The sequence below is a fragment of the Rhinolophus ferrumequinum genome, chromosome 6 (assembly GCF_004115265.2).
Source record: "Rhinolophus ferrumequinum isolate MPI-CBG mRhiFer1 chromosome 6, mRhiFer1_v1.p, whole genome shotgun sequence".
NCBI lineage: Eukaryota > Metazoa > Chordata > Mammalia > Chiroptera > Rhinolophidae > Rhinolophus > Rhinolophus ferrumequinum.
In genome coordinates this window covers 44,784,675-44,799,962 of record NC_046289.1, presented here as the reverse complement: position 1 = coordinate 44,799,962, position 15,288 = coordinate 44,784,675, and the positions used below count along the sequence as shown (strand labels likewise).

The 15,288-nt window shown below is 49.3% G+C and overlaps 1 protein-coding gene across 9 annotated transcripts in view; it reads right to left on the bottom strand.

Moving 5' to 3' along the window:
- The window catches only part of MEGF11 (multiple EGF like domains 11), a 342,599-nt gene that overhangs the window by 226,200 nt on the left and 101,111 nt on the right, over window positions 1-15,288 (bottom strand). For all 9 annotated transcript variants that reach the window (XR_004423155.1, XM_033107352.1, XM_033107351.1 and 6 more), the window contains one exon: window positions 736-841. Coding sequence is in view for 8 of the 9 variants with exons in the window: in XM_033107352.1 (XP_032963243.1) it covers window positions 736-833 (98 nt within the window). In the remaining variant the exon portion in view is untranslated. The remainder of the gene's footprint in view (window positions 1-735; window positions 842-15,288) is intronic.

The window sequence follows — 15,288 nt, the reverse complement described above, 5'->3', positions numbered from 1 at the left end:
GCAGAGCCGTCCTGGTCAGCACGGCCAATCAATTCCAGGGTTTAATTCGGTTTTTCCTGATTGGGTCTCTGGTCACTGTCTTTCTGCTCACCAAAATCAATACTTTAACCTTGTGTTTCAAAGTCAGGCTGTCTGCAGGGCCCCGGCCAGTTCCCCCAGGACCTAGTGCCGAAGCCGTCCCTTCTGACTCAGCCCTCAGCTGCACGTCCCCTGGCAGCCCAGACTCCCACTAGATGGAAAGCAGCAGCGCCTCCTCACCCATCCTCCTTGGGGCAGGCTGCTGGCTACCCTGCACATCCAAGCTTTGCATTGTTGCCAGTCCTGGGAGACCAGGAAAGCCACCACGGCATCGGAGAACAACACATCTGGACCAGTGAGTCACTCACGGTTCCCCACCTGGCAGTGATGGGCAGCGAGCCCCTCTGGCCTCTACTTCCCTTGGCGGTAAAATGGCTGGGAAGTGTGAGTGCAGGGAGGAGCAGGCGCACTGTCAACTCTCAGACCACGTCCAGCGGCTGGCTCAGTCAGCCCCTGCACCCTGACCTCCCTCTACACTGAGTCTCACACAGAATCTGTACGCTTTGTCATCTTTCAGCACCCGAGCTGTCTCCCCAGCTGGACTGTAGGCCCTTGGTGGACAGATTCTGTACCTCCTGCCTCGGCTTTTGTCCCAAAAGAGCCAAGCCCAGGTGATGCCCCCAGGGAGTACCTGGCTGTCTGAGACCCATATCTTACCTCTCCCAATGGCTGCACACGTTGGGGTCCTCAGGGTTCAGGGAGAGGACGGCTTGCAGGAGGGAGAAGACAATGAGCCTTGTCACCGAGAGCGCCATCCCGGGCCCTGTGCAGGGGAGCAAAAAAGGCAGTGTCATTAATCAGCCCACTTTCCCAGGCATCTGTTTGGCGCTGAGACTTCTCACATGAAGGGGCTAAGCAGACTGGCTAAGCAGACGAAGTTTCCCATCGTCGTCGTATAATGAGCATTTGATATTTTACACTTGCAGGCTTTGACTAACATGGTAACACTTCACCAATTCTGAGTAACCGGGGAGTAGGAAGCCTGAGTCAGGGAAAAGCCGAAATTCCAGGCCAGGGCTTCGGAAAGATTTTTGCCTCACGGACTGTTTTGAGACTCTAACGAAAGATAGAGACATTCTCTCCAGAAACATGCCCCCACATACAACATTTGACTATTATTTCTAGGTATCCTCAGGACCCTGAACCCATCCTTGGTCCAAGAACCCCTGGTTTAACTACTTTAAAGGCAATACCTTCCCTCTGTTTTCTTCTCCCTCGTCTTTAATGGACTTTGCCCATTCACGTCCTCTTTCTACTCCTTCCCACCAGGAAGAAAGAGAAGGATGGTGTCTGATGTGGCCTCAGGGGAACCAAGCTGAGAAAACCCTGCCAGGCTGCTCGGTGGAGCAGGCCGCCCAGAAGGCTGCACCTTGCTTCTCTTGCCGCTGCGGGATACGAGGTCACTGAGAGCCAGAGGGATGCAATCAGTCCCCACCGTTCCCTCCATGGGGTGAAGGGCTTCAAGGGAGCAGCTTGTAGAGTTTGGTCCAGGCCCCTGAGGTGACAGCCTGTGACAGGAGTTCAGTGTGCCTACACAGAACACCAGCCCCCTTAGTCCCCTAAGCTGAGCATTCCCCAACAAAGGGCAGAGAACTATTCACATGGGAGTGGCTGAAGTGACCGCCACGGCTCCGTCCTGTCCTAGCATCCCAGACTCGGTGGCCCTATAGCCTTAGAAAACCAAGGGTTCCCACCTGGTGGGGGCACAGGGGGCCCCAGAGCCACCTCCAGGGGACCTGGAATTCCTATCTGCTAAAACATTGGCTTAGACTGAATGGACACGATGACTCAGAAAGATGGCACTATTCATCATGTGTACATAGATGCTATCGTGATTTGATGAAGAGCTTGACTGAATTCAGAGTAGCTCTTCCTCTCAATTACCACACTAAAAAAAACAAAACAAAACAAAACAAAATCTGCAACTTCTATTAATTAGGATCGGGGATAGAAAATAGAAAATATTTTGACATGGGAAAAGGGGTCCCAGGCTTGAAATGTTGCAGAATTTGTAGTCCATTGGCCCTGAGTTTAGAGATAAAGAAGCACTCACTCTTTTGGGGGACAGACAAGAGTGGCATGGATGTTGCATATGCCCCCCCCCCATTTTTACCCAGAGGGAAGCTAAATGGAGCGCCTATTTTCATGAAAGGTTAAATACTCTCCTCTCCATCCTCAAGAATTACCTTGTTAAACTCTTTCTCAGCTGCGCCTTCAAAGATAAACAAATTGTCACCAATTCTGTATAACTGTGGGGGTCCAAATTAATGATTAATGATGAATGAAGTTTTTCTCTCTATTTGAGATCTGGAAATAACCTGGCTAAATGTATTCTCAAAATCAGTTAGGAAAGAGGAAAGCGATTCTGGTGTTTCTGCTCAATTTGCAGAGTCCAGGAGTATAAGCCACAGCTACTCCCCTCTCCCTCCCCAGCTCAGCTCACCCCACCCCCACCCCAGCCCTTGTAGATCTAATCCCCCCTGACATAGCGCCCTTCACAAATGAGTCCATACAGCACTCGGGCTGCAGTTCATTTCAACCCATTGTCCTCAATGAGGAGGCGATACCTCTGGGACAAGAAAGAGCCTGTCCAGGACATGGCATTGTTTTGGCGACGAGCATCTTCTTCCAGGTGGGGTTTAGGCTGATCAGGCCTCAAATAAAGACACTTCACTCTGAAGGCATGGAGGCTGAATGCCAGCGGCCGAGAATGCCTTGCCTTGGTTCTCTCTGTGGCCCCTTCTCATTCCTTTGCCCGCTCCCGTAATCTGTAGCATTCTCCTGAAAGAACCCCACCCCCACACCAACTGCATCTTCAAGCTTATTAAGCTTAGAACATCAAAGGATGAGGCCACCTGGACAAGAGGAGATTGTTCTTCTGGCCCCTTTTGATCCATGTTGACAAGGGAGGGGTGGGAGATGGAAGTAACTTGGATCATTGCTATAATTGGGGAGATCTTTTTCAACCTTTGTGAAAACCGCTTTCTCTCAGAGTCAGGTCTGGACAGGACAGTTTAGCTGACTCCCACTGGTCATGAGTTACCTGGATACTGGGACACAGAGAGGGTGACGGGTGTTTGGATGAGCACTCATGAAGTGGAGAGGGCTGGGGGAACACCGGACACAGCCAGCTAGGCGGCATTTAGACCAACGGTCTAAATGTGTTAAGGCTTGCAGGGCAGGGGGCTCCCCAGGATTCACACCCTAGCCTTGAACAGCCCTAGCCCCAGCATTCACAAAGCTCCCCATCTGAGGCCAAGTCCCACGGAGGATAGAAGACATGACTCCTCTCGGCCACCCCCAGCCCTTAGACTCTCTCTTTGAACCCAATCTACAACTTTCCCATCCAGACCTCCTTCCTGGGTCAGGCCAGTCTTCTCTCCTGCTCTTTCTCCACCCTCACGCCACCTCCAGCCTTGCTCTCCAGACCTGAACCCCCTTCTTTGTCAACTCTGCATATCCAAATACCACCTACATGAGGTCCAGCTCAGGCCCCGCCCCCTCCTCCCCCTGCAGGGCTTGGCGCCTACTGAGTGCCAGGTACACTACACACCTGTAACTTACAGCCTAGCCACGCAGTTCAGCACTTGTCACGCCCCATCTTGCCCTGACATCTTTTCCGTGTATTTACTTCATCTTTCCAATGTGTGTGTAAGCGTCTTGAAAGTGGGGTAGGGTTCTCAGCTGAAGTAGTCAGTTCCTTTCGGAGACCGATTTTAGGAAAAGTGTTTCTACTTGTCTCAGACACATCATTGAGGTGCAGTGAAGAGCAGACAAGAAGAAGCTGTCCCCACACGGGGACAACTCATGGCTATTAACTTTAATGGGGCTCCCCAGGCTCTCTCAGAGGATGGATCCCAAAGACATATGCTTATTCAACGACTGAGGGAAAATCAATCCTGCCACTGTGGTTATTAGGCTGACTCCATTCGGAATGACAGAGGTTAACATATTGGGCACTATCTGATTTCGGGCATTAATAATTAAATAAGAAAATACCTCTGGTTTCAATTGGGAGAAAGAAAACATGTAAATAGATCAACGGTTTCCTTTCCTCTTGGCCCTGCTCCCTGCACATTAAAAAGCAGACGAAGAAAGTAAATTTCCAGAGTGGAGAAATGTCTTTGCCCATTGGGGGTGTGTGTGCTTTACACCTGATGAGGGCATGGGGGTTGAAGAGGAGAGAAGGTGGAGGAGGAGAGTTCCTCACACCTTCCCACAGGTGTAGTCAGTGTGTGTACCTGCCATGGCCTGAACGATCAACTGAGCACTCCTGGAACACCCCCTGCGTGGCGTGGGCTGCGTAGTGGGGGACACAAAGAAACAACACATGCCAGCTGCAGTCATGTGAGGAGACCAAAGCAGTCCCACTGTGGGGGGGCCTGTGGAAGACTGTGGAGTCGATGGGTCTGAAGACGGACAGAATATGGAAAGGCAGAGGGCAGAGGATGGGCATTTCGGGGCAGGTACAGCACAAGCAAGCACATGGGGGCATTGCAGGTGGTGTTGGAGCACTGGGTAGCAAAGGGCTTGCACGGAGGAGCAGTCGTGGGAAACATGGGAAATTGTGGGAGGCGTTTCCAAAATTGGGTTTTATGGGACACTAGTCCCACGAGATGCTGATAGAAATCTCCCGAAGTTTTCCATGAGTGAATAAATTCAGGAAATGCTGCATGCTCTGTCCTCAACTTAAACATCCACAGTGTATCTTCGCATATGTTAGGCTCTGAGAAAACCCAAAGAGACCTCTTTGTTTCACCCAGGATTTCCCATAGAACTCTTTCTTCTAGCGACCTCTCTAGGAGGAGAAGTCTTCAGGATACCCATTTGGAAAACTGCTTCTTTCCATCAAGGTCAAGTCTGAAAGAAGGCCTGGTCCTGTCAGTCTTCATCCTTAGAGTTTATATTCATGTGTTTATTCTCACGCTTGAGGGCTTCCTGTGCTTGGAAGGTGGTGTCAAAAGGAGTCTGCCACTAGGTAGTTAAGAGACACCGACACCATAGCAAAGCCCTCCGCCCTGCCTGGGCCTTCGCTCTGGCCCGGGCTGGCCCCGCAGGCTGAGCAGATCTTAGACATGGTGGCATCCTCTGGAGGCCCTTGGCTTCTGCTGGGGCACCGCCACCACCAGCACCTGTAGAGTTCAGCCTGTCTCTCTGGTGGTAGCACACACCTGGCTAGACAGCAGCTGCTCACATTAGCCAAGATGCATGAAACTGGTGCAGAGGGCAGACAGACAAACAGATGGCCTCTGCCCTGAGATCCATTGTTATGACCTCACAGTCCATCTGTGCAAAAATCCTCCCCAACCTGCTTCACTTCCACCACCTGCCTAGTCCTCCTGACTGTGCCAAAATCTTGGACACTCACTGGAGTCTGGTCCATGTACCTGGAAGCTGCTCTCTGTCCATCTCAGTCTCTTCCAGGGAGCGCTTCCTTCTGAACAAATTTGCATTAGCAGCAGGGATGGCAGTGGTCAGGTTAGTGCCCTGGGAGGTACTACCCTGAGCCCTGGGAGGTCTCTACTCACACAACACTGGGGATCAATTGGTAATGGCTGCTTGGAATGCTATGCTGAGAAATGGGCTAAGTGGGGAAGCATGCCATGATTGATTAGTAATGCCTGTCATGGGCACTGGATGGGAGAGAGACACACAGGTGCCATGCACTTGCCATCCCTGTCCTGGATTGCTGATCAGTTGTTACTAACTTTGGAAATTGTTCCTGTCCTGTATGCACCGCCTAGATGTGGCCACAGCTCTTCCAGTTGGCCTTAGAACCTGCACGTTCTTTTCCTTCCATCGATACCAACCACTCCACTAGAACACACGTCATGAGGATGGGGTTTTGGTTGTGCTCACTGTTGTCATCAGTTCCCAGGACATTGTCTGCAGGGAGAGGGGACTCAGTACAATGTTGTCAACTGATTGTTGACTCTGTAGCCGACCAACGCCACGACCTCTCAGCCATCCCTAGCCTCAGGGTCAGCTGCATTGCTTGTATCTGTCCTGACAGAGGCCACCAAACATCTGTCCTGACAGTAGGTCGTACTGCAGGGGGCATTCCACACTGCGTTAACTTTGCGTTGTGGAGACACCAATCTGTTGGCGATGGACACAGAAGGCACCGTGACATCCTGAGAGTGATTCAAAGACTCCTGCCTGGGCTACCCACACGCACCGGGGTACATCTGCTCTAGGAACCAGCACAAGGGCGACATTGAAGCCCACTCGTTAGCTTGAGCTGCAATCGGGGGGCTGACTGGTATTCCAAGCACCGCATCAAAAGGCGCTTTCAGGCGAGGAAGGCAACAGAAGCAAACCCCAAACTGGAACTGAGGAAACAAATGCCTCAAATCCCTCCCAGCATGTGGGTGTATAGAGAGAGATTTCTATCTTCTATTTATAGAACGCACACACACACACACACACACACACACACACACACACACCTCTGTTTTTCCTGAATAAAACAAAAAAGCCCAGTTTGCTCATAACGGGGCAATGCCAAGGTGATCACCCCATCTCGCGGACCTTGCCCTTCATCCGCCCGCTGCGCTCTCAGCTGACTCCCAGTCCCAAGCCCCTTTCTGTTTCCTGGCCTTGCTGGGGTCTGATTAGCGGAAGATGAAAGAGGAGCTGTGAAGCCCCTAATTAAGAGGCTTCACCCTCTGCCTTGATGAAGCCTCCAGCCCTCCAGCCGTCCCACCAGGGGCCGGTTTATGTGGAACACTTTCTAATCTCCCTGCCTTTACAAAAAAAGTTTTAAAAGTAAATCCACAGCTCTTAATCTCCCGAAGAGTGATCCCGTGACTGCAGGAACACATCCCAGTGCCAGCGTGGAGGTCCTGCCAGGTGCCTGCCCACTGGATAAATCAGAGCGGATTGGAGTCCCCTCCTGAGACGTGGTAAATGACCTCCTCTGAGTCTGGGCTCCACCACCCTGATAAATTCTGCTTTCTCCTTGCCCGGGGAAGCCTCGGGCTGCAAATCCTGAAAATGGCACCACGATGGCCTGCAGTGCCCATTAATCAGGGTCAAAGACTGCCCTGTCCCCTGTGCCCTCAAGTCCTGCGGAGACCAAGTGGCTGGGACCTATTCCAGGGCAGAACTGGGGAGGGAGGGTGGGCACAGGGGTATAGAAACTGCCAAACTAATAAAGCACCCACCTCCCTTCCCCATTATACACAGTCTCTGGGTTCTGGGCCATCAACCCTCCCCTTCCCAAGCAGGCAGAAGCTGCACCTCTCGCCTCCAGTCCCTCCGAAGAGGAAGGGAGAAAACTTATCTGTGTTCTTAGGCCATTTCATTTCTCACAAAGCAATTATCTCCATCTTTCCATTTCCTTGCAAATCAGGGCACACTCAGCTGGCCTGGCCAACCCTGAGGCTGCCTGTCCCTCCCCCCACCCCAGCCCACTCCAAGCCTGTCTGCTCCCCTCTCCCACCCGTTGCTGAGGCTGCAGGTTCACAGACTGGGAGTCCCTGGTGCCCTGGCATTAAATCATGGCCATATCCACAAAAACCTCCAAAGACAAGTCAATCACTCGGGACCACGCCACCCCATGGGGATTAGGCCCCATTCCTGCCTGCTCTGAACAAACATTTCTCAGACCACAAGTGCCCATATGGAAAGAGTGTGCTAAGGGATGGGACCCTGGGGATCCAATCGTTCGTCATTGGAAGATCAAGTTTCCCACGGGGCTCGGGGCTGAGCTGTGAGGATGACACGTTGGACACCAAGCTGCGTGGTGTCAGAATTGGCACAGGATGGAGCGTCAAGGTCCAGTGCTTTATCCCACAGGAGGAGAAACTGCCCCCAGGTGACATGTTGGTGAAGGGAGCGGTGGAATGGGACTATACTGGGCTCAAATCCTGACTCCGCCTTACTGGCTTCATAACCTGGATAAAATCATTTACCTGTTCTGTGGCTGAGTGGTGCACCTCCATCACATTAGGGAAAACCAACTTCACGGGACTGTTAGGAGTCAGCAGGTAAAGTGTTTGGCCCAGCGTCTGGATGTAGAAGGTACTCTTGTAAAATATTAGTTTCCTCCTGACTCATATCCCCCACCTCAAAGATCCTTCCAACCCTATTATTCGGACTTCTAGAATTTCTAAGATCCTGGGGGGGATGTATTGATGGAAAAATCCTCTTCTGGAAACCCTCGCCTTAGCTGTATGGTGATTCCTGGGTCAGTCTTAACAATACAATTGTCAAAGGCAGTCTCATCTTTCATCCATCCACTCAGCAAACATTTATTGAATACTTGCCAGTCATTGTGGACACACAGACGACTCAGGCAGGACCCTTCCCCAAGACCCCCACTCCCCTGCTGGAGGGTATGTGGGAACACTGAAAAGGCATAAACGCAGGGTGTGGCTTGATTCAAAGCACCAAGGCCTTTCCCCTGTAGGGAGGCTCGGGCAAATGTGATGGGAAATCAGAGACCTTTGCAGGATGGATGCTTAACATCTGCACAGGACCCCCACATGGATTCCCGCCCATCTTAATTCCAGTTGCCTCTGAATCTACTCTCCATCAGGCTGCCTCCTCTGAAGGGAGAGCGACCCGTTCACAAGCTTGTCCACATTCCCATTACGTCAGGACTCATAGCAGCTGCTCTTCCTCTTTCCCTTGGGTCTTCCCTTCTGAGTCCCAGCTCAGCTCAGCAGCAGCTCAGTTTCTCACAGGCCAAGTCTGCTCCTCTGCCTGCTAAGTCACTAACTTGCCGTGTGACCTGGGAAAGGTTGCTTTCCCTCTAGCTTCACTCTGCTTGTCCCTCAGGCTGAGGTGAGGCTGCATCGTCTCTTGGACTCTTTCAGCTCGACAAGCTCACCAACAGTATGTCTTCTTTCTTTGCCCTTCCCCTCCTCACGTTCTTCTCTCTCTTCACCCTCCTCCCAACCTTGGGTTTGCCCCATCTCCTAGCAGCAAGGAGATAAAGCGCAGGAAGCAGGAAAATCGGATTCTAGTCTTGGATCCTGGAGACCTCATTTCACTGCTCTGAGCCTCCTTTTTCTCTTTGACTACATGGGAAGGAGGAGAGAACAGGTTCTCACGAGGATTACACAGCAGCCCAGGACTGAAAATGCAGGTATCAGCAGCATTGTGGCAGTTGGGCCCCTTAGTTCCTGCCCACCTTTCTATCCAATCCTCAGCACCCTTTTAAGACTGACTGCTTGTCTTGTCCTCTATTGCAGCCCAGTGTCCATACCAGGGCAGTCTCTGACACCTCGGGGACCACCTCACCCCAGTCAGGAGCTAAACAGGAGGGCCTGGCTGTCCACCTGCAGACATGGCATCCAACCAGGGCAGCCTCTCCAGGTTTCCTTCTGGAATCTTCCATATGTATCTAGGCCAGGAGATTCTGAAGCCAGTTATCAACTGTCCCAAAGCCTGAAGGGTCCTATGTACTGGTAGTAAAAATGTGCGTTGGTGTGTTCTGGAAAGCAGCTTGGCAATACATAACAACGTGTTTTAACGTGTATCTTTAACCCAGAATTCCACTTCCGCAATTTAATTTTTAAAAATTAACCGAGGCCAAGGATGGGTTCAAAAATGTTTGTTGCATCGTCTCTTAATAAAGAGATATTTGTTGCAGCCATGAAACAAATTAAATGCCTAAATCAGTGGAGTCCTTGTAAATAAGTTCCACCATCTCTGCATAACAACATATTACATGAACATCAAAAATATTGATGTGTAGAAAAATGTGGAAGCCTATATACTGGAGCATAAATATTGTCATCTTTGGGGGGGAACAACACCATAGGACTTGCTCTAAGTTGAATTTTTATGTTGTGATATTAGTGTTTTTTACAATGAGCGTTATTATCCCTATAATTGGAAAAGCAAAGAGGTTTTAAGGTCATATACGTTAAGTTCACTGACATGGAAAGATGGCCGAGACATATTATTATGAGAAACACACAGGTTACAAAACAAACATTATGATCACATTTACAAGTACCACAAAATGTCGTGTGCGTATGTGTGGTGTCTGAGTGTTGAGAGACAGCAAGAACAGAAAGATGTAGGAAGGATGTTAAAAATATGAACACAGGTATCTGGGTGATGATATTTTAGATGACTTACTCTCTTCTCTATACGTTCTGTATGTTCACATTTTCTATGATTAACTGGTCTCAATTTTAAAATCTGAAAACCACAATAAAGCCATCTTCATTTTGAAAACAAAGAGGGCCCTTCGGGCAGGTACCCCACAGTTTCCACTCCTTCCAGCCCAGATTCTCCCTCACTGCTCCTTGGAGTACATTTTCCCAAAGAGCAGGGATTCATTGAGCCCTGAGCCAGCTACCCCTAGGGACACAGGCCACTTTATGGAGCTTCCCAGACAGCCCTTGGAACCATCAAGCTGGGGGAAAATTGCCATTACAATTGTATGGCTTGTATCCATGCTGTGATTATATCCATGCTGTGCTGAAAAACATTATGCCATTTCAAAGACCCAAAATGATCTTACGACACAGAAAATGGATGGATAACGTATGATTTTGTCAGCTCTATTCAGGATAATGAATGAATCAGGTATTCTGATTTTAAAAGAAATTTATTGCAGCCCTTTGTGAATGACACTGATGAATTCTGGCTCGCAGCCCAGTCAGGTTGGCGTGGGGGCTTCACCTCACTCCAGGGCTCACTCAGTCCCCTGCACCCCCACAGGCTCTGCTCCTGCAAGAGTAGCAAGCACCTGGTGCCCTGGACTCAGTTCCTGGGTTCTAATTCCAACCCTACCTCCATTAGCAATGGTGTGATCTTGGGAAGGTCACTTAACCTCTGGGAGTCCCCGCTTCCTCCTCTGTAAAAGTGGGAAGAGTACAAACAACCTGACTCACAGGATCCTGCGAAGCCAGAGATGTGCATTAGGAGAAGGGCCTGTAAACAGTAAAACACTGGGTAAAATGAGGCCATTGTCCTCTTGCTGGGGTGATGGGCTCCTAAGGAGTGTGTACAGAGAGAGACTGAGGTTATGAGGGTTCTCCGAAAAGGACTGGCTCCTTGGAGTGGGGAAAGTCTACCAGAACAGAGAGAAAGGGACTGAAGATGAATTTCAGTAAGCTTGCAATTTGGCCCCGCTGACCCACAGTCAAAGCTAGGGATGATTCCAAGTCTGGAACCAGGGACCAATTTGGCTACATTTCCGACCTAGGCTGTGTCTGACAACCATCTCCACAGCTGCATGTATCGTATCTGTGATAAAAACAGTTCCTCTGAACTCTTTCCTGAAGGAGCAAGAAGCTCCCTCACCTTCCAGAACTTCAGCACCCCTTGCTCCCCACCCCAAAGGAAGGAGCCACTAAAACAGCACTGTGGCAGATAGAAATCTATCCCTCATCTGCCCAGATTTAATTTGCAGAATGGCACACAACTCCCAGAATCTTTGTGTTCCTGGCCGGATTATTCGTTGTTTATTTCAGTCTTTTCCAGGAAATTGTTCATTAAGGATAAAAGCACCTGCTTACTGTAAGAGAACATTACACAAAGACTCTGGCGTGGGGGCCTAGGAAGAACATTAATTAATGAAGTGAAACCGAACAAACATGCTATAAATTAAAGGTCTAAAAAGAAATATCTGGCATTTAGTGGATTAGGATAGAAGGCTGAAATAAAACGTCATATTTTTAGACCACAGTGGAATTAAAAAAAAAAATGGGAGGGGAAAAAATTACAAAAGGTGGCAGAGGTAACGATCTATTTCTGGAGCAACTAAAGCCTGCGCTTCCATTAAGAGAATTATAAATCAATTCTGTTTAGTCTGGGGGCATATGCGTACGGTGTGTGCTAAATTAAAAAGCTTAACATGTCAGAGCAGCTCCTTCTGAGGGTTCCATGGAACAATGCCGATGGAGGCATTTAGCCCTGAGAGAGGCATGGCACGTTACGAGGAGGAAGGGAGGAGGGTTTGTGTCGTGTCACTGAGTTAGGCCCAGCTGGACACAGGTCACCCTGAACACCAGTGTCCAGGAGAAAATGTAACCAAACCTCAGTTAACTGAGATGCCACCAAAACAATTCGCCACACCCAGTCAAGCTCGGTTCGCATTTGGTGCTTTTCTACCCCAGAGCCAGTAAGACTTTTTTTTCCTCTCCTGAAAAGCAGTTTCCAAGGCTAGTGTCTGTGCTGACAATTTATTCAGCTTCATTTCCCTCACTTCATACCCATTCCTGAACAAGGACAAGGCCTTTTGTAATGATGGCCCCGACATCATGCAAAATCCCAATAAACCCGGAGAGATTTGATCCCATTCATCATAATCCACTTACCAAGGCAGGAAAGGAAAAGGGCACAATTGCAAAAGGGTTTTGGTAGCAGGTCTTAGAACCATAGAAAGATCTTCTCTGCTTAACTTCCAACTGGATGGGAAATTCGGACACCTGAACCTCCCATTCCTCAAGGCGAAATGGAGGCAAGGCAGGACCCCTCTGACTCTAGCTTCTTGGGTGGCTTCCTGCCCTTTCCCTAGGCGGGCCTGGTTATGAGGCACTAACCTTTGTTCATGCTGAATCACTGATATGTAGAAAATGAGAAGCTTGTGCCAAGTCTAATCCATGCTTCCCCAATGTTCTAATTCTGTGGTGTGCCCACAAATTTCTAAATTTGCCATAACACATACAGAAACTCAGTGGGTAGGAAGAGCAGGAGGCAGGCCAAAAGCTTGCTAAACCGTGGTAGGCCTCTGACACACAGACATTTGGCTGTGCCAAGACAGGGGAGAAGAAAGAAAAGGGGAGTGGGCAGGTAAGAGTTAGGTCTGGGGACCTGGGCGCAAGTGAGCATCAGGCCATGTTCATGTATGAGGTGTGATAAAAAAAATACAGTGACTGTTTAAATTTAAAAAAATATTTATTACAGTAAAAGACACATTGCCATTAATCCCCCTCAAAATACTCCCCTTCACTTCGAACACACTTATCCCATAGTTCTTGCCACTTTCTGAAGCAGTTCTGGAAGTCCTCTTTCATGTGAGTGTCCTTAGTTGCGCTGTCGTGGCTGCCTCAATGTCCTGAATTATGTTGACTTTGGGGAAGAGCCAGAAGTCTGGCACCAGTTGTGCCAGATCTGGTGAATAAGGTGGATAAGGACACACTATAATGTTTTTATTTGACAGAAATTGCCATATACCAGAAGCGATGTGTGACACAGCGCCTTTCCATTGTGATCAAAACATAGGGTGAACGCTGCTGCCGAGTGCCATCCAACAGAAAGGCAGGGATCTTCAATACTGGAAGCAGCACGTGGAACCTTAGTAACAGTGTGTGACAAGTTTCCACTTGTTTGGTTCGGTCAGTCGGGTGTGAGCTACGGTTGATAGAAGGTGTGTTTAAAGTGTGCTGTAAATCATTCTCCATCATGACAATATTCCATGTCACACACATTGTTTCTGGTATCTGACAATTTCTGCCAAATAAAAACATTACGGTGTGTCCTCATCCACCTTATTCACCGGACCTGGTACCATGCAACTTCTGGCTCTTCCCCAAAGTTAAAATGACCGTGAAAGGTAAACATTTTGAATCAATTCAGGACATCGAGGCAGCCACGACAACGCAACTAAAGACACTCACGAAAGAGGACTTCCAGAACTGCTTCAGAAAGTGGCAAGAACAATGGGACAAGTGTGTTCCAAGCGAGGGGGAGTATTTTGAGGGGGATTAATAGCAATGTCTTTTACTGTAATAATTTTTTTTTTAATTTAAATGTTCGCTGTATTTGTTGATCATACCTCGTGTGCTGAGAGCACTTACTAAGAACGTTCTGTTGATACGCCTTGTTGGATGAGAACCTGGATGTGGACTGAGTCAAATAGTGAAGGTTCAGCTCCCTGGCCAAGCAGGGAAGCTCACTGAGCACCAGAGGAAAGCAGAAGGGGAATGGCTCCTGACAGCCTGCCCTGTGCTGGATACTGGGCTTCATAGCGACTCTGTGAAGTAGATACTATGATCTCCATATACACGTAACGAAAAGGCTCACGGTTTGGAAGTAGATGAACTAGATCTGAACTTAACTTGCTTGTTGAGCACTATAACCTTCAGACTCAGGAGCTTGTGTGTGTATGCATGTGTGTGTGTGTGTCATGTGTGATATACTGGGGAGGGTTCCGGTCATCTCTTTGGATCGGAGCTTCCTCCATGCTCACTGAATTTGAGCAAAGCAAGGGAGGACACGATGCTATTGTGAGAAAAGGTGTGACTTCAGCTAGCTATGTGACCGTGGGCAAGTCTCCTGCCTCCTTGGTGCTTCACGGTCCTCTATTAGCTGAGAGGAAGGCTTTCTTCGCCAGGAAGCCTTTCAGAACCCAGAAAATGATTCAGTGCCTATTTTCTCAAGTCTCCCAAAGATGGTATATAATTCATACTGTTCTAGATGCACAGGAGAAAAGCCCATCTATTACATACAGTGGACGGCATAGGGCTTTAGGGCCGAATTCTCTCTTAAACCCGGCTGAGAAAGTACTAGATGGTCTTTAAGGTCCCTAGGGCTCTGACACCAGCCGATGGGTGGGGAGGCTGCATGCCTCTGCCACTGGAACTGTGCAGGATGACATTCTTAGTACCTCTAAGGTGGCAGATGAGGATGCCAGACCCCCTAAACTAAGACCAGTTTTCTTAGTTTACAATGTCTTCTGTGTTTCCTTTGTGTCATCCCTTTGCCTACCTACCTCCTTTAACTGTGCCAACCTGGCCTCAGCTGTGCTTTGAGGAATCAAGGAAGAGTTTCCAGATAGGCCTTTCAGGGGACAAAGACCTACCCCTCACTCTCTGCCCTTAGTGCTAGCTTGGGGGGTGGGGCAGCAATAATTGGCAAGAGATCTGAATGGGATCAATAATTAAGCACGTGACCCCACCCTCACCTCACCCCCCCATACCTTTCCTGCCCTCAGAGGACATGGAGTTTCTTTTATGAGTTCCCCAGCAAGACAGAGCAGTGGTTTGTGCCCCAGGAATGAGCAGGGCCCACCCCATTCTGGGCCCCACCCGGAAAATATTCTAACACCTTAAAAAGTGAGAACATTCCTAGTCCTTCTTCACCTTCAGCTCTGCTCAGGAGCCCCCCGCTGTGGGGGTGGGTCCAGACAAGTGGGAAGGGACAGTGCTTTGTGGGATTCTGCAGCCACCTCCCCAGGGCTCTCAGGAAACACCTGGCTCAGCAGTAGCTGTGGCACCATCTTTGCATCAAAAAGGACATATC